This window comes from Grammomys surdaster, unplaced genomic scaffold (genome assembly GCF_004785775.1).
Source record: "Grammomys surdaster isolate TR1022 unplaced genomic scaffold, NIH_TR_1.0 958, whole genome shotgun sequence".
Taxonomy (NCBI): domain Eukaryota; kingdom Metazoa; phylum Chordata; class Mammalia; order Rodentia; family Muridae; genus Grammomys; species Grammomys surdaster.
This window is the reverse complement of record NW_021605377.1, coordinates 5,677,293-5,695,878: the sequence shown is the minus strand read 5'-3', so window position 1 is coordinate 5,695,878 and position 18,586 is coordinate 5,677,293. Positions and strand designations below refer to the sequence as shown.

The window sequence follows — 18,586 nt, the reverse complement described above, 5'->3', positions numbered from 1 at the left end:
GGAAGTTACTGCTCTCGAAGCAGCGCTGAACCCAGGGCAATCTCTAAGCCTTGTAGCTCTTTTCCAAGTCTTCAGTAGGATGGGTGCCAACAGAAGAGACCACCCTGCACACCGGGCAGGAAGCTTACAGATAATCACACTGCCCTAGACAGGCTGAGCAAGCCAGACAACCCATGCAGAATCTCCTAGACAACACTGTAGACTTCCCAGACAGTGGAGATTGGAGTTACAGCAAAGTCAGCAAGCTAGTCTTCTGCCTTCCTGGCAGTAGACAGGAAAATACTGATAACACCTTGAGAACATTCGTTGGTCCAGTTCTGGATTTGTCTTTAGCCCTAGGCAGGGGACTGCCCTCAGTGGACTCCATGGACATATGCTGCAGATAGGGCATGGTGACTCCTGAGCTCAGTAGGTGACCTTGGTTAGACTCAGCATCTAGTCTGTGGAACCACAGCCCTTCGGTGATTCCCACCTTCCATCACTACTACCCTGGGCTATACAAAGCCATCCTGCTGAGTGGCTGTCATTGTGGGCAAGGAGGGAGCTGTGGCTTTTAAGACTCAGGGATTGGGCCTTTAGACGAGCCTGTTGCTTTAGGACCAGTCTTAGGCTTGGTCTCTTCCTGGAACACACGCATGCTCCTTCCCTGTCCAGGGTGGCTGAGAACCACACTGATTTCTGGCCGACTGATACTCAACCCCTTACCCCTCTGTGGCAAACCCAGCTCTGGATGACCCAACTCTTAGCCAGGCAGCCACAGGAGAAAGGCACTCAGGCATCCAGTTAAGGCTGGATGAATTCATGGTGTTGAACTTGAACAGGGATCCTGATAAAGCCGAAGGCTACTCATTTTTCAAGCACTTAACACTGTTCTCCAGGGGGCTCCTTCCACTACACAGCGCTACTGCTAGATAGGCACTTTGCCTTGTCCTACATGTAACTCTGACTCCCCCAATATCCATTATCCAGTCCAGCAAGGCACTGCATCTGCTTATCTCCTCCTCCACCTCCTTCAAGGCCAGCCTGTCCTAGGTGCTTTAGGATGGCCCCTCAGACCATTCCTATACCAGATTTCTCTTACTAGCGGATGGCTGGTTTTCGGCGGACTGTTTCATGTTCCCCTTCATTGCTTTAATTTTTAAATTTTAGTAGCATTTCTAGATAAGAGCCCCACTCATTCTCAGAGTCTTCATCTGTTCCCCTCCATCCACTCCCATGCTCTCTTCCTCCCAAGCATCCCCTTGCTTAGTTTGCTTGCCCCCTGAGCTGGACACATTGTCTTATCTTAGAAGCGGTACAATGCTCTCCCACCCTGGAGCCTTCCCCCATTTACCTGGCTAATCTTAGGTTCATCTGTAACAGCCCTTCTTCAAAGAAATCTCCTAGACTCAGATTGACACCTTTTTACATAGCTCTCCCTCACTGAAATTAAGTAATTGTGCAATTAGTAGCAGCAGGAACAAGGCTGGTTTAACTCTGGCCGCAGGCTTGGCACACAGGTGTTCCAGGTCTGTCTGTTGACAGGCAAGGACCTCTCCTCCCAGTTAAGTGTCTACTTAGCCTGTTCTCTAACATTTGCAGGGACAGGGAGCCTGCTTTCACTCAAGTCCCTAGCCCCTCCTTGAACTGCTCAGGTGCAGCCTAGGAAAACATGTAGCATCGAAGAGCCTGATAATAGCCGAGTTGTTAGCTCTGGAGCACAAGTGGGCCTTTTGTTGAGGCCAATTAGTCCATGGTTGTTTTTTTAATGGGCTCCTTTTTTTTCTTCTCTCCCTTTCTCTGGCGTTCAGATGTGGAATACTCAGATGACCACTGCCACTTGGTGAGTTCAGCAGTCTTGTGCTGCCCACTGAACGGCATGCCTTCCGTTGCATACAGTTTCCCCAGGTAATTCGTCTACTGTTGTCTTTTTTAGATTTTACCAGATTCAGAAGCATTCCAAGTAGTTCAAGGGAAGAGACATCGAGGGAAACACAAGTTCAAAGTAAAAGAAATGTATCTGACAAAGCTGCTGTCGACCAAGGTACACTTACTGTTCCGGGATCGCTTTCATGGCCACCTTGGGGGTATATGATGTGTTCAACTTAATTTCCGCTCAAGTGTGAAAATGTTACAAATCCCTCGTGCCTTCTAGCAAAGCAAAATGAAAGTTTAAATTGTAGACACATCCTCTACCCCCCCCTTACTTTTTTTTTCTTAACTGAAAAGAGGACAACACTCTGTAAATTTCTACTGCAGCATCTTCAGTCAGGGCATTTACTATTGTTCCCGCTCCTTTGCCACCATTTCACTATTATTTTTTAGGCTGACAGCATAATTATTCCTTTTTGTTTACTTGTTATTATAGATCAGCAATAAAACTCCTTTGAAATGCAAATAAAACGAGGGGGGAATCTGTGACGATTAAACTAGTAAATCTTACTGCTTTTTTTTTCCATCTTGAAATTAAGAATTCTGTTCACTTATAAAAAGTGTTAGATGTGAAAGTCAGAGGAATTCCAAATCAGGAGCAAATTTTACTGCATCTCTCTTTTGGGGGGGTTTGGTCTCTGGATTTCTGCTCCACTAATAACCATCATTGTCCCCCTGGCCTTGTTGTTACCTTGCTGGGCAGGCTTCCTCAGCAAATCTGCTCAGACCTGAGAAGATCTATGTGTAAGGCAGAGGAGGGCCTGCACCTCTTTATTTTTCAGTTTTCCCAGAGAGCTCTGCCTTCATACTCGACTGCTTTGGGAAGTCCATATTTAAACCCCGAGATGGAAATGCAGGCAACAGGAAACATATCTAGCAGCAAAGCACCATCACTCAAGTTTCTCCAGGCTGCACACAGCAAAGGCGGAACATCAGTGGATTCTTGTGCACGTGCACACACAGACACACCACACACACCCACACACACCCACACACCCCTACCTACCTCTATACCCACCTCTATCTCGCACTGCATCTAAACAGTGTTGCTTTCAGCAAGTTTATATACCAGATCTATATGTGAGCACATTCAGGACCCTTGTCCCATCTCATGCTGGCCTCATTTGACAGTTTCACATTTTCCCGAGCTGACTTTTCTTTGGTTGGTATATCACTTTCTCTGAACTTGAAGCTGGCTTTTCCATTAGTTTTTCAAAACTCCCCCATGTATCTCAGTCTCCCATTCTGTCTTCCAGGTGGCAATTCACTCTGTGCTTGAGAAACTCTTCAGAAGCATCTGGAGTTTGCCTAATAGCAGGGCCCCATTTGCTATAAAATACTTCTTTGACTTTTTGGATGCCCAAGCTGAAAACAAAAAAATCACAGACCCTGATGTCGTGCATATCTGGAAAACAAACAGGTGGGAATGTAGGTGATTACTAGCTGTTTTCAAGAACCTAGAACAGAATATTAAATGCATACTTACTGCATCAGAATCTCATGGTTTAAAATCTATTCTAGGTGATCAAATAACAAAGATCTGTTATCTTTTAATGCATGAAAGGGGACTTGTCTAGAATGTTAGACTGGCGAAAATGAGGAATTAAGTGTTTTATGGTTTAATCTATTATTACTAAACTGTTAGTGTGTCTACAATACTTTATAATTTTCAATTTGTGTGTTTATTTGGATTCTGCATGGTTCGTGCTTTGTCATTTGTAGCAGTAGACACTGTCATTTATTTTACATTTACCTTAAGGAGCAGGGTATTTACATATATGCTAGTATCGTCAGAAGATGGCTATAGCTTACTGTCTCTATTTAAATGCTTTGCACCTCAGCTAAAAAGACCCAGACATGACACAATAGCATGTCTCATGTGAGCTCAAAGCTCTCTACATGCTACCAAGTAGTAGAGGTGAAGTTCCAGAGCTTAGTCAGTCTTTCCCTTTGACCTGGGTTTATACCCTTCGTTCTGGGCCACTCCTGTCCTCAGCTCCAGCCTCACATCACCAGGCCCAGCAACCCCTAGACCCAGCATGGGTGCTAACCACCAGCCACAACAGACTGAGCCATTGACAATCCCAGCACCCATGTGGTAGTGGCAGTAAGCTAGGACAAAGTTGGAAGAGAGATATGGAACTTGAATGAGTCTCAAGTTCATATTCCAGTATTTATTTAACTGCCTACACTGTGCCGTATTTCTGGGCACTGTGGTATAGGAAATACTTCGTTTGTCCTCAAAGTGTGCATTCTAGTAAGTAGAGACAAGGTGCATTCGCTGAAGTGCACCAGAAGGTGATGTGTCAATAGAGGGTAAGTGGATCAGGTCAGGGTGTCCAAGGAGTTTTTATGCTCTTGGATAAGGAAAGGATCAGACTACATGGAGAACATTAAGAAGACAGACCACACAGCAAATTCCTGAGATGTGATCTTGGTTGATAAAAACCGGAGACTGTAAAGGGCCCAGTGGAGATAAAGTGAGCTCGCTGAAGAGTGGCAGGAGAGAGGACCCTGACTGAGGGACACACAGTTCAAGAGAGGAGTGCTAAGATCTGATTCGCTTGGAAGGATCAAGATCTAGGGACAAATAATCCAGGCAAGATGTCAGTGGCTTAGACCAGAATGCACCATGGAGAGGGGTTCAAAGGGGTAACAGATTTGAGTGAAAAGTTCTTGTTGCTGACATCATCTCATATAACCCAGATATGGAAGATATTTTTGTCCAGGGCCACTTTCTGAGTTCTCTATCCTGCCCTTCACTCATTGTCCGATCAACCCTTTTGGGGGTCTGAGTGATGTTGCCACCTGCTGCTTATTAGTTTGGCTAAGCAGGTTTGTGTATTTGGTGACAAAGTCATGCACACTCATTGACAAACGGGTGAGCAGACCACTGACTGTGTTAAGTCCTGCCTGAGAAGAGATTGTTTTCCCTTCAAACAGCCTCCCTCTTCGATTCTGGGTAAACATCCTGAAGAACCCTCAGTTTGTCTTTGACATTAAGAAGACTCCACACATAGACAGCTGTTTGTCAGTGATTGCCCAAGCATTCATGGATGCCTTTTCTCTCACAGAACAGCAACTGGGGAAGGTAAGGCCCAGCTTTGCTTTCTGATAAATAGCCCTGAAAATCACTTCCCGAGATGGATGTTTCATAGGTACCTCAGATGCCACAACCCTCCTCGTAATTGCTAACTCTTACCATCTTCCTACAGAAGCCTACCTTCACTCTGCTCTCCAAAACCTCCTGTCCCTCATTCCTCGTATGGCTTCATTACCTCCCTACTGGACAGCAACTGCCTCCTAACCCACACCCATGGCCCTGCTGCCTACCCAGCCACTAAACTCTTCCTTTTCACCATCTTAGTGCATTTCTTCCTACAAATGGCATCTTTGCTGTGCTACAGGGCCTTCCTGACTGGCCTCAGTCCTGCTGGTAAAATCCTCCTCCATCTGCCAGTGTTTGATTCCACAAACACAATTTCTTGATATGTGTGATAAACCGCAGGCGACTCTGATCTGTTTGGCTGGTCTATGAACTTCCTCAGTGCATCTCCTATACCATGTTGAAGCTGTGTTTATTCACAGTAAAAGAAGCTTTTAAAAACATCACTTCCTAGGTTTAGTTAATCCTTCAGGTGCTATGATTCCCATTTTATAGATGGTTACAAAGTAGTTTAGCTATGAACTCTCATCTGTCCAGCTGTGTAGTCCTCGTCCTTCCTGTAGTAATCTGTTAGTAATTCTTCACACCACACTCAGGCAGTGTGCATTTCTCTTCCCAGGACTGTAAGCTTCTCAAAGGCAGACAGCAGTCACCGTCATCTTCGTACATTTGATGTCTACCAGTGATACTTGGATAAATAAATGCTCATTGAATGGATGGTCATGAAACTTGCAGGGTTCACTTAAAACCCAGTATGTACTTCTCAGAATCCCTCAGTATAGGCAGCCTTCAGACCAATTCTCCAAGCCATTGATTCAGTCACCAGACTCTTACAAAACACACTGGGACATTAGTCTAATCATTAATTTGACTATCTTCACGGAGTTTTTAAAAAACATTTGTCAACAATGATTTCATCTTCATTTAGTTGCTTACATATTACTACTACTACACTTATATAATATCATGCAAATTGCCAAGGAATACTTGTGAAATCAGACATCAGAGTTACCAGTACTGGTGACATGTGCTTCCTGGAGAAACTGGAAGATCTTTAGAATTTAATGAAATGAAGGGACAAGCTAGAAAATCTGCCACTGCCAATTACTTACCAGTTTTACAGTTATATAAAGGGCTCAATCAGTTCTACAATCAAGTCTTTTATAAATGCCAAAATTCACTGGTGGGTGAGGGGGAGAGCAACACTTTAATTCAGGCTTTTTAACGACCATTAGTAATGAACTGTGATTGAAATAAGTTCCATTGTTACCGTAACTCAAAATCATGCAAAAATAATAATTTTAGTTCTTTTATGAGAGGAAGGCTGAATATATTAGCATTTCATCTGCCTGAAAATAACAGTGACTCACCAGAACTATCTAGATGGCAGTCAGTCACTCAGTCAACATTCACTGAGGCCTCCTGCGTGAAGCCTTGTTGGCAAGAAGGGATGCTGGTGGAAATTCAGTCACATTGAACCACTGTACAAACACCCCCCCCCCAATGACTTTTTATGCTTCTTGTGGCTGTCGCTGTTTTTCAGGAAGCACCAACCAATAAACTTCTGTATGCCAAGGATATACCAACCTACAAAGAGGAAGTGAAGTCTTACTACAAAGCAATCAGGGATTTGCCTCCATTGTCATCTTTAGAAATGGAAGAATTCTTAACTCAGGAATCTAAGGTACGACTAAGAAGCAGAAATAAGCCTATAAATTCGTTACTTAAAAGTGGTCATTTCAGGGTCTCTCAACAAGCCTTTCTTTCAGAAACATGAAAATGAATTTAATGAAGAAGTGGCCTTGACAGAAATCTACAAATACATCGTAAAGTATTTTGATGAGGTAAGTTGTTTTCTTCTTTAAATTTACCACCTGTTTAACCCACGAGCCCACCACAAGGACTTGGGTATAGCTTTCCATCCCAAATAGGCAGAAAGGGAGGCCCTGAGCCAGAGTGCACATGGATGCCCCTCTTGTGGTCTGTCATGCTGCCCACCCTTGGGCCAGCCTGAATTTACATTTGTGTTCATGGGGCCTAAAGCCACAACAACTCAAGTAAACTTTGGTTAGTAAAATATGGCCCTGTTAAACGGGACCAGTTTATGTGTGACTGTGGTCTGCTAAAAGTGAAAGCCAAGCCTGTTACATCACCCAGATTCTGTTTTTCATGGTTACGAGATCATGATATACTCCCAACATAAGCAACTATCAACTCAATGTTCTCTCTCAGGCTTTTTATGACCATAAGTAGCAACTACCATTCTTCTTTATGATTAATTCTCCTTAATCTGGATTCCTTGTTTCCAAATATATGTTAATTCCCCCTTCCCTGATTCCCCCCTACTCAGTCATGCTGGGACAGGCTATCCATGTCAATGGTGAGAATAGCTCACCAAGTCCATTTGCTACTTGAAGATCAAGTGAAGAGCTAAGGTAGGGTAGAGGCAATGAGTTCCTTAACCACATAAGCATCCCTCTCCAGGGGCCAGGGGTGAGAAGGGAAGCACTGGGGAGGGAAGGGGAGGGAGAGAGATGGAAGGATCCATCTCTGACCAGGATGCCCTTGCCTGCTGCATTGGAGGAATACTTGCCTGCATGCTGGCTGCCCAGGGATGCTTGCTGTGCTTGGAATGGCTGTGACTTAATGCATAAAAAGCAGGGCCTTGGAAGTCTGGCCCCATATTTGTAAGCAAATAGATGGTATTTCTTGTGGGCTTCTATTTCAAGCCCAAGTGTTGTTGATCCTGTGATAATGACTTAGCAAAACAACTTGCAAAGTGAGTATGGAAATGATCGAAGAAACTGCTGGCATCTGTTTCATACAGATTCTTACCACTCACAGCATCAGGAATGCAAAAAAAGAAAAGAAAGAGACAGAGCACGCCCACCAGAATTGTGAATTATACTGCTAAAACTCTAATATGTAAAATAACTGTTCTAATTGTCAACAGATTCTAAATAAACTAGAAAGAGAACGAGGGCTGGAAGAAGCTCAGAAACAACTCTTGCATGTAAAAGTCTTATTTGATGAAAAGAAGAAATGCAAGTGGATGTAAGCACCTGGGGCCTGGCTTTATTTGACAAAGTTCTTCAGACAGCTTGGGAGCAAACTGGCTGCTTGAGCTACTGTCGTTAATTTCTTAAGTTTGCACATGGGTTCCACTTCGATCACTGTCTTTTAAGAGCCCAAGGCACATGCACAGCTTTTAGGAAGCGTTATCGACCACTGTGCCTGTGGGTATATCGTGGGAACCTTTCTGTAAATAGAGCTGAAGTGGTTGTTGCTAACAGCCTCCTTGTTTACAGAGAATACAGGGCCAGTAAGCAAGTGTCAGTATTGTAACTACAGTCTCCACTTAAGCACAATGATATCGGAGTGGTTTTGCTGGGAAACTACAGCTATGTAGCACTTGTGACTACACTGTACTTCTGCAGAAGAAAGGGGATGCTAACAAGGCTCAGAGAGTGAAAGGAGTCATTTGGAAACTGTGGGTGTTAGGGCCACCCCGAGGACCTGCAGCACTCCTTCACTTTCCCCAGTAGTTCTTGGAAAGGCTGGAGGCAGAATTTGGTAGTGTGTACACTTAGCATTCGTGAGTGTGTGTGTTTAAACCAAAAACTAACAGTGTTGCAACATTGTTGAAAGGGCTCGTGTTTTTCAGTGGTTGCCAGCCGGGCTCGTCAGCTCACCCCCACCCCGTCAGAACCGCTCTAAAGCAAGGAGAGGGGGTGGGTCTCACTGAAATGCAACAGCAGTTTCCCCAGACTCTGTCCTACAGTGTGTCTCCCTTTTATCTTTTCATGTATCTGGTAGTGGACATGTTGGGTATTGTAAGAAAAAGAGTTCATGACTTTACTTCTGTTTGATCAGAACTGTCTGTGGATGTGTAAGTCACTCCTGTAATCTTACATTTCTATGCTAGTGTCTCCTTGCTTTAGATTTCTGGTGAACCCTGTGGTTATAAATACTTGTGTGTGATTAAAATAAAAGATACATTTTACATTTCATCAAATTGTTGTTCACATTGGAGTATTATATATAAATATATATTTGAGGCCCAAGGCCTGAAAAATATTAGTACAACTTGGTATCTTAGTCTTACTATGTACTTTTTGAAAGTATTCCTTACAGGAGAAAGATTTAAAATACTCATTTTATTCGTGCCTCTGTTTTTTTTTTTTTTTTCAAAGAATTTCCTATCGAGTTATAAAGTAGTCTTTTTTATTGCTGATTTTTTTATTCCCAAATTTTTGCTGCTCATGACCAATTTTAATACCACTGTGTTTTCCTTCTATTAAACAGAAGTAAAAGTGTAATCTGATGGCTCTCACTTACCTTGTGGCAGGCACCTCTTACCCTTGCTGTTCCAAACCCCCAGTTTAGGAAGGAATTTTCTTTCAATCAGCAAATCAAACATTGAGCACACATTCCTCAAACCCACTTACCAGCACTGTCTGGACCATCTGGACTGCAATGTGAACTGTTTTGGTAAATTCAATCCTTTTTGCTCCTTACTATCCGATAAAGTATAAGAGAGGTCACACCTCAACAGTGCAGTTGCTGCCCTGACAGATACCTTCCCAATCCTGTTTCTTGTGACTATTGTCTGTCCAGTGGACACATCTCAAAACTACTACAAAATCATTTATTTCTAAGTAGAAAGGTGAGAGGTCTGGTCCCCATTTAAAGCTGCTACCGTCTTCAAAGAGGTGAAGGCATTCCTAAGAGAAAAGTTGGAGGAGACTTGAGAGCCAAGGGTAGGAGAATTGCACAACAAATTTTCCCTTCTCTGGGGAACAGAAAACTCAAAGGTTGAGCCACAGCTTGAGCTAGGTATTACAATTGCTACCCGAGGGTGTCCCTGTCCAGCTCTCTGACATGAGTCCTGTGTGGAGCCTTCCTGCCTCTTCCAGGAGTTAGGAACTTTGGGCAAGTCACTTACCTCTTTGTGCCTCAATTTCTGTCTACTATTTCTGACCTACCTCACTGAGGTGGTGTGAAGACTCACTAATGTATGTAGTGTGTTTGTCAATCCTCCAGTGGAAAGCACTGTCTAGATCACACTTTGGATCACATTAGCCAAACGCACAGAATGTCCAAATTAGATGTGTGCTGAAGACAATCAGTCACTGGGTCTCTATTCAACAACTAAAGAAGCAAATGACAAACAGTATCTATTTTCAAGTTTCTTTGCATATTTTTGGTGCAAAACAATTAATTTATAAACTTTTTTTTCTAACACTAGTGTCTAAAGCAGCATTTAAAAATTACTTCTGTTACTTTTTCTGTATTAGGATTTAAAGGCTATTTCTTACTGTGTACCTGACTGAAGCTGTTCTTGGAGATGAATGTTTTAAATGTCTATATCCAAAAATAAACATTTTGATGTAACAACTGTGGACTGTTTGTCTTTTCTAGTTATAATAGGTTTCTTAATCTAAATTACTTTCAGGAACAAGATGTCACGGTACATTCCACATAAACAAGCAGCTCCATTAAGTAACCTGAGCTCCTTACTAAATGGTGCCAGCGCTGCTCCCTTACGTTCCCAACTTCAATGAGCAACTTGACTTCTGGCTGCTAAGACTTCTATACAATGACAAATCCACATAAGTTTAAGCTTTGGTTGTTGACATGAAATTATTCCAGTGGAATTCCTCTAACACATGCTACATAAAGAAGCCTCGAAGGGTGCACAGTGAAAACAAAGGATATAAAACATAATTATTTGATTCTAACTCAACAGTGAGAAACCAAACTAAATATCAGCAACACTTCAATACCTTACTGCTTCAAGTAAGACCAACAAGTCTTTACAGAGACAGCCATAGGACTCAATTTTCTAAAACTCACCAAAGCCAAAGTGAAGCCATCTTGACTGTTTTGTATCTACTCTATGATCAGTAAAGTTAAACACAAACACCATAGATACAAAAATATTTATTAAATCATTCAATAAATTAAGTGCACAGCTTTTGAAAAGGTAAAGATTTCTATAATAAACATATTTAGAAATTCTTAAGTGTTTTTTATACTTTTAAATGATCTTCTCCAAAACTTTCATATATAATAAAGGAGATGTTTACTGATCTTGTTATTACCAAGGAAGACATTTCAAAGATGAGGAAAAGGGACTTTAGGATGGATATATTTCAAGCAAAATGCTAGAAAATATCAACAAAATAAAAACTGATTTGAAACTTGATTTTTTAATTAACTAGTTCCTTTTATTTTTGCATTGTCAAAAGATTGTCAATGCATGTTCTAAATATATGAATACTTCATTTTTCTTAGTATAATCCTAAAATCTTGGAGCCCATGCTGTGCAGTGTGTAGCTAGTACCTTTTCTTGAGGCAGCTCATAGATTTTGGCAAACAGTAAGAAAGCATCTCAATGTCACACGTTAAACGTCATACTTTTATTGAGTTTCTGGCTTTGCCTTTCTTCTGGCATCATTCCCCAGGAGATCCAAGTTCCTCTAGTTGTTTTCTTTGTGTAGTTTCTAGTTCTTCCAGTCTTTTGCGAAGGAGAGAGAGTTCTCTTTGATGCTGTTCCTCCTTAAAAATGACACATAAACAGACACCTAGAAAAGCTAGAAAAGTCCCACCATCTTCCTCTCTTACACAGGCCTCCCACAGTGAGGCACAGAAATGACCCATGGTAGCAATCTAAAAACTAGTCGCCCTTCTCTCCTGCCTCAGACTCTATTCTAAAACCCAGTCTGTTCCTCCCTAGGAGTTAAAGTTGCCAGGGAGCAAGTCAGAAAACGCACAGGTACACATAGGTGACAGCTTTCAAACGAGACTGGACTATCACTATAATTTACTAGAAGCTGCACCTGGTCTGGTTTACAACTCAACCTGATGACTATAGTTTCATGATGACACTGTAGTGTCTCATGACTTAGGCAGCCCATGTTCTGAATGTCACTCAATCAGAGCTCTGGGGCCAATAAAGACAGAGGCTAGGCTCTGGATTCAGATAGTTTAGGGTTAAAAAAGCTTATCTGTCATTTATTCAGCTAGGGTCTTAGACATACCATCACACTGCTCTCAGTTTCTTTATCCTTGGATTGGAAAGAAAAATGGTGCCTTCTCTCAAAACATTTTTCACTAGTATTAAACAAAATTTTATATAGAATATGCAGTGTGTTGCATTAGTAAGTTCTTGAGAGTTGTATAGAATTAAGCTACAAAACTAAGCCACTCAGACTCACTAATTATGCTGTCTATAGCCAAATATGAAAACGTTTTCCGAGAACCATCACTAAGATAGAGTAAATCTAAATAAATCTATTCAGAAAATATATACAGCAAGTTAAAACTGCCTTTGACATCAAATGAATTTTAACTCTCTAAACTGGTAAACAACCTATAGAAATGTTTGTCTCTTAAAAAATGTTCATACCTGGAGATGAGGGGGAAAGGAGAGTTCCACTCCAGGAACTACAGCTGAGGACTGGAAGTTAGCAGGACTGACGGTTGCTGTAGGAGGCATGTTAGGAACCAAAATTAGACTTCGAAATTCATTATGTCTTCTCTGTATGTCCTTTAGTCGTTTCTGAAGCCTTGTATATTCTTCAAATGGAACATTTTGTCTTAAAAAGAAAAAAAAAATCTGTTCTTTAATAGTTACACCCTAATAAAGATCAGAATATATTTTTATTCTGAGAGAAAGATTCCTAATCTGTAACTCCACTAACTGAAAATTTATCTAAAAAGATCAATGGAAAATGGCCTTTGTATCACCCTATCCCACACCCCTGTGGCTGGAGCTGTGTGGATTTTCTCTGTAGCCCAGGATGGCTCTACACCTCAAGTAGGGATTATTAGGTGTTCATCCACACCCAACTACTATATATGTTTTTGGGTTTTTGTTTTTAAGACAGAGTCTCACTATGTAGTCCTTACTGGCCTGAAACTCTGTTTAGACTGGGCTGACCTCAGTCTCCCAACTATCTGCTTGTCTTGGCCTCCAGAGTGCTGGGACTAAAGGCATGTGCCACCACAATTGGCCCTATATATTAACAGTAGGTAATTATTAGCATTGCAAGCTACCAAGTCATTATAATTTTGTCAATTAATCAAAGATTAAAAATACCATGGGAAAAACTTCAATACTTTTCATTTCTATTCTCCTATGAATGCTAAAAATAAGGAGGACTCTTGACAATAAAAACTTAAAAGTTGAATTAAGCCTTTTTTTTACATGAAACATAGTTAAATTTAAAATCGTAAGTCTTTATATTTGAGTTTACCTAATTTTGAGTATAAATGGAGACTGATACAATAAATATAGTATTTGGCCTCTGGTTCCCTAGTAACTCCTAAAGCTCCTGGACACTCGGGTGAAGAACATCACTTGTACAAGTAATGAGCTAACTCCTGACCAGGGAACCTACAGAGCTTTAGAAAGAAGCAGTTCATCAGGAAGAGTAAGATATGATTACAGGGTTACAACTATCAGTCCACCACACCTCCACCTCTGGGGAGGGGAGAGGAACTGAAGGCTGAGCTGATCACCAGTGACAAATACTGTAATCGACCTATAGACTAAGGCTGCCATAAAACCCAAAAGGAAGGGCTAGGGGAGAGTGACTGCAAACCCGAGGACCATGGCACGCATGTCAAACAGCCCAGCAGACACAGTCAGTGAGCCCCAGGTTCAACAGAACGCTCAAAGACTAAGGTGAGAGTGACTTACGAAGGCGTCTCACACTGATCTCTCCAACCTCCCTCTCACTTAGACTCATACATACATCCATACTCATGAGGGAAAACAAAGGTTAGGGCACTCTAGGCTTGCTAAATACATGGGGGCCTAGAAAGTGGTATTCAGAACATGAATACCCCCTCGCCCACACTTTTTTCTTTACATCTCTCCAGACGGCTGCTCATATGTGTCCTTCATTGTATTATTTTAAATAACTGGTAAGTCTAAGGTATTTTCCTCAGTTTTGTGAGCAAGTCTAACAAGTTAATGGATCTGAAGCACAGAGTCACTGGAACCCCAATTTACAGCCTTGTAAAACGGAGGTACAGGCCATGACCTGGGTTTATGACTGCCATCTGAAGTGGAAGCAATCTTGTAGGATTGAGCCCTCATCCTGTGTCAGTGTCAGGACTGAATTATAGGACACTTGGACAGTGTCCTTAGAGAATTTTTGTCTAAGAACACAGCAGAAAACATTGCTGCCCAATAGGTAATTTCCATTTCAGAAAAGTCAAATTCTTCATTAACTATCTAAGACTAACATTAACTAACAGTTCAAAAAGATGTTATCACCTTAAATTAAATGGCTCATCAATGTCACTATCAGCAACTTAACTGAATAAATCTCCTCAGCTCTAGGAGCACTAATGGCAGTGACCATCAGCTGACACTAGATTCAGAGTCTGCAGCCGTAATGTCCACAACTATGCCACTGCTATAACTGCTGCCTTAATAAGAGCTCAGACCACCCCTCGTCACAGAACTAGACGAAGCCAGTGAGGGTCCTTTTCCTTACTATCACACAATACCACAAAGACCTTATACATGATACAGACTTTTGGCTTGAACATTAAGGTAGAAAGAAAAGTAGAAGGTAAAAAAGACATCTTGTAAATGTTAGTTCTGGGGGAGCAGGTTGTCTGTGTGCCTTCCTGTATAGGGCAGGCAGATGTCTATTTGTCTCTTCCTGCAGAGTGCTGGCCATGAGTACACGGGTTAAATAAGATATAAGGCACAGTGAGCTAGCTCAGAAACAAAGTGCTAGAGCTGGAGAGGTGGCTCAGCAGCAAAGGGCACTGGCTGCTTTTCCAAAGGATCAGGGCTCACTTCCCAGCACCGACACAGTAACCCACAAGAGCCTGTAGCCTAGTTCCTGGGGACCTCACACTATTTTCTGGCCTCTGCAAACATGTGGTACATAGAAACTCATGTAGGTACAGAGGCTTACATACACAGTGGATAAATAAAAACACAGTAAACAGAAACAAAGTGCTACACAACAATAGGGCATCTACAAACACAACATATTACCTATTTAACACCTGGTTTTCTGTTTCTAATTCTTCTTTCTTTGCTTCCAAGACTTCTATTTTCTCCTGCAGTCTCTTCAATTTGTTCTCATGAAGAGATTTTCTCTAAAAACAACAACAAAAAAGGATTAGTATGAAAAAGTCCACTGATACATAATTTCCTATTTGAAAAAAAACTATGACGAACACTTAAGGTATTTTTTAAAATTTGGAGATTAATATTTTCAGTAAATACCAGGACAGAGATTAGTACATGGCTTCTACTGAAATTGCAAAGCCAAGAAACTCAGATCTACCCTACATCCTCAGTGTAACAAACAGTATCATTATGAATGCCTACCAGAAAACAGCACCAATAACCAATTCATTGCAGCAAGCTAAAGCAAATGGAGGCAGACTTTACTGAGTGCGCCTGCCATCTGCAAAGGAAAGAACAGGCTCTTCATAGTCTGATGATCCACAGTTAAAGAACCTGGAACACAACTTAAAATTAAAAGCCTATTTGCAACCGATAAACTCTTACCAAAGCACAAAGGGAACACATCAGAATGCTAAGATAAAGCACAAGCCTATCTTAGTTTAAAAGTATATCTTTCTAAACATTAAGAGAAAAATAAATTTAACTTTATAATACATAAAGAAAAACTTTGTAAAAATGAACACTGTATGATTTTTTTTAATTAATGGAATCGTCAAAGTATACAAAAGGACTATATGAACTAAGGCATTTTTTTTCAGTTTTCATAAGCAAGTTTTAAAAAAAGAAAGATACCCATCATGTTGGAATTAACTTAGCAGATCCCTTAAATATGTTTCTGACTGTTTATTGACACATAACAGGCTTATAAAACACACAGAATGTAAATGCAAAGCTCAATGAAAATGCACAAAGCAAATGCAGGTCAAGACCACTGCCAGGACAGGGTGCGTTATTCTCCTCTCACCAGAACCCTTCCATCATTTGAAAAGGTACCCAACTAATTTATCTGCCACCATTTGAATTTCATTCCATGAACTGAGTACATCCTTTTGCAGATGACATTTTCTCTCACTCAACATGCTTACGAGCTCTCATGTTATTTCCTCACCCACTGCCACATGCTGTTCTTCACTTCTACTGCATTACATTCACCCAACCCACTAAGGAGCACATAGGTACTGCTACTTGTGACAAACCGAGAGGTTCACAATGGTGTTCCAGAAGTAACACCACTGTGTACGCTCCTTAGCCTTTAACATCAAATAGCACGCCCACAGGCACCCCCACAGGCCTCCTCGAGCTCCTCCTGAGACATGACCCTGGCACAGTTACCACTCTTCTGCCTTAATGACTATACTCACTCACTTGTGACCTGGGGAACATGGGGCCCATTCATCCATCAATCTCACTCGCATAAAAGAAACTATGTAATGTATAGCCTTCACGATACTTTTTTCTAAGCATTTTATCTATGTACAGAAGCAATGCTATTGAACATTATAATAGTAATTTTCCATTGTTATACTGTCATCCAATGTACAAATGTACCATATTTTAACTATTTTCCTATTGATAAAAATTTCGATTGTTCCCAGTTTGGAATTCCAAATTTTTGAACACACTTTTGGTAGGTATACATACTCATTCTCAATAAATATCTAGGACACGGAGTATTCATACTTTAGCCTTAGCATATTCTGCTACTTTTTAAAAATGATTCTACCAATTACACACCCACCAGTTTGACACTGGAATTCAGGCTGGTCTACATCCTTACCAACATTCATTGTAGTCAACACTGACGTTCTAGCTATTCTAGTGAAATATATTAGAATCTTATTGTAAACGTTGGTGATTTTCTTGATACTTATCTAAAGATGTTAAATATCTTATCCTATCAGCCATCTGTATTTAGGGACATTGTGTGTACACATGTGTGTGCTTGGTCTAGTTTTAATAAAAGAAGAAAATGTTTTTTTTTTTTTGAGTAATCTGATTCTTACGGATTGGAAGGAGTTCCTTAAATATCCAGGCTATAAACCATTTTGTAGTTAAATATATTACAGATTCATGTCTCTTGGAGAATTTTCTTTTTATTTTTAATTTTTTTATGTGTATGTATGCTTTGACTGCATGTATATTTGTGCACCATGTATATGACTGATGCGCTGACAGAAGCCAGGAGAGGGTATGGCATTCTTTAGGACTGTCATGTGGGTGCTGGGAATGGAACCTAGGCCCTCTCTGGAAAAGCACCCAGTACTATTTTAACAATGAAGTAATCTCTCTTCAGCCCCTCTCATGCAACTTTCTCTTTAAGATAAATAAATAAATAAATAACACACTTTCAAGAAAAAGTTCTTTATTTTTAGAAAAATTTACTTTTATTTTCAAACTGTCAGTGATCTCGTTTATAGTTAATGCTTTCTATGCCCTATTTAAGAAACATTTACCCAACCTCCTGTGGTTTTCTTCCAAGGTCTCTGTCTGCTTATTTGTTTGTTTAAGTCCTGCCTATGCTTGCTTGAACCTCTCACTCGTGCATATGTGAGTCCTTTCACCCTTGCAGTGCTGAGGAAGGAGCACTGATTGACAGGGTGTCCTGAAGACTCTTCTCTACTGAGACGCAGCTGTGGACACCTTTGTAGCAAGCTCTTGCTTGCTTCATTTTTCAAGATTGGTTATTCTACTCCTTCCAGAACTGTATAAGTTTTACAGTTTATTTTTTATTTTTTTACAAAGAAACATCCAAATATTTTGATTATACTTAGTTGTACATCTACTTAGGAAGGACTAGTTAAAAAATTAATTTCTTAAAGCACAAACATGATATAGTTTCCTTCTTTAATCATTCTTTAACTTTTCTGAGCAGTTTGTAGTTTAAAATATTGATGATTTATATATCTACTATCAGAGTCATTCCTATACATTTAAAATTGAATGCTATTATAAATATTTAAATATTTCATTTTCCAATTGTGCATAACAAAGTAACTGGTTTGCTGCTTGACTTTTAAGTCATCAACTTAAAAATGTGCATATTTTAGGTTTGGTGTGGTGGCACATCTTTAATCCCACACTCAGGAGGCAGAGGCAGCGGATTTTTCTGAGTGAAAGAGCAACCAGGGATACAGAGCAAGACTGTCTCAACAAATAAATCAAGTTAATAAATAAATGAATCCCCCACACCTATTTGTAATACTAACTGCTACATTTGCTTATATTTCATATATAATGATGCAATTTATGAATGATGATCTTCTCTTCAACCATCATACCCATTTTTTTCTTGCTCCATTAAATTAGCTAGAACCTCCAAAGCAATAATGAACGAGACGTTCACAGTGGAAGAATGTGGCTTGTTCCTGAGCTTACGTAAAGGAAACATTTAATCAGTAAGTGTGCTAGCTAGAGGGTTTTGTAGTTACTGATGACCAAACTGAAAATCCCTCCCTACTACGGATCTGTGATAGCATCTACTGTGAAAGGTACTGGGTCCCTGG

General features: G+C 40.7%; 3 protein-coding genes across 6 annotated transcripts in view; 2 read left to right on the top strand and 1 right to left on the bottom strand.

Moving 5' to 3' along the window:
• The window catches only part of Plxnc1 (plexin C1), a 130,679-nt gene extending 120,205 nt beyond the window's left edge, over positions 1–10,474 (top strand). Inside the window, exons 25-31 of the mRNA XM_028783039.1 lie at positions 1,791–1,822; positions 1,916–2,023; positions 3,168–3,331; positions 4,855–5,002; positions 6,621–6,761; positions 6,847–6,921; positions 8,031–10,474. Coding sequence (XP_028638872.1) covers positions 1,791–1,822; positions 1,916–2,023; positions 3,168–3,331; positions 4,855–5,002; positions 6,621–6,761; positions 6,847–6,921; positions 8,031–8,135 — 773 coding nt within the window. The 3' untranslated portion in view covers positions 8,136–10,474. The remainder of the gene's footprint in view (positions 1–1,790; positions 1,823–1,915; positions 2,024–3,167; positions 3,332–4,854; positions 5,003–6,620; positions 6,762–6,846; positions 6,922–8,030) is intronic.
• A 530-nt stretch (positions 10,475–11,004) lies between these two features.
• Cep83 (centrosomal protein 83) overlaps positions 11,005–18,586 on the bottom strand; it is a 104,441-nt gene continuing 96,859 nt past the window's right edge. For all 4 annotated transcript variants that reach the window (XM_028783054.1, XM_028783055.1, XM_028783057.1 and 1 more), the window contains exons 14-16: positions 15,105–15,208; positions 12,489–12,678; positions 11,005–11,638 (exon numbers count right to left, since the gene is read on the bottom strand). In XM_028783054.1, coding sequence (XP_028638887.1) covers positions 11,534–11,638; positions 12,489–12,678; positions 15,105–15,208 — 399 coding nt within the window. In that variant the 3' untranslated portion in view covers positions 11,005–11,533. The remainder of the gene's footprint in view (positions 11,639–12,488; positions 12,679–15,104; positions 15,209–18,586) is intronic.
• LOC114634436 (60S ribosomal protein L39-like) overlaps positions 18,410–18,586 on the top strand; it is a 3,154-nt gene continuing 2,977 nt past the window's right edge. The window contains exon 1 of the mRNA XM_028783034.1: positions 18,410–18,458. Within this exon, the coding sequence (XP_028638867.1) occupies positions 18,410–18,458 (49 nt within the window). The remainder of the gene's footprint in view (positions 18,459–18,586) is intronic.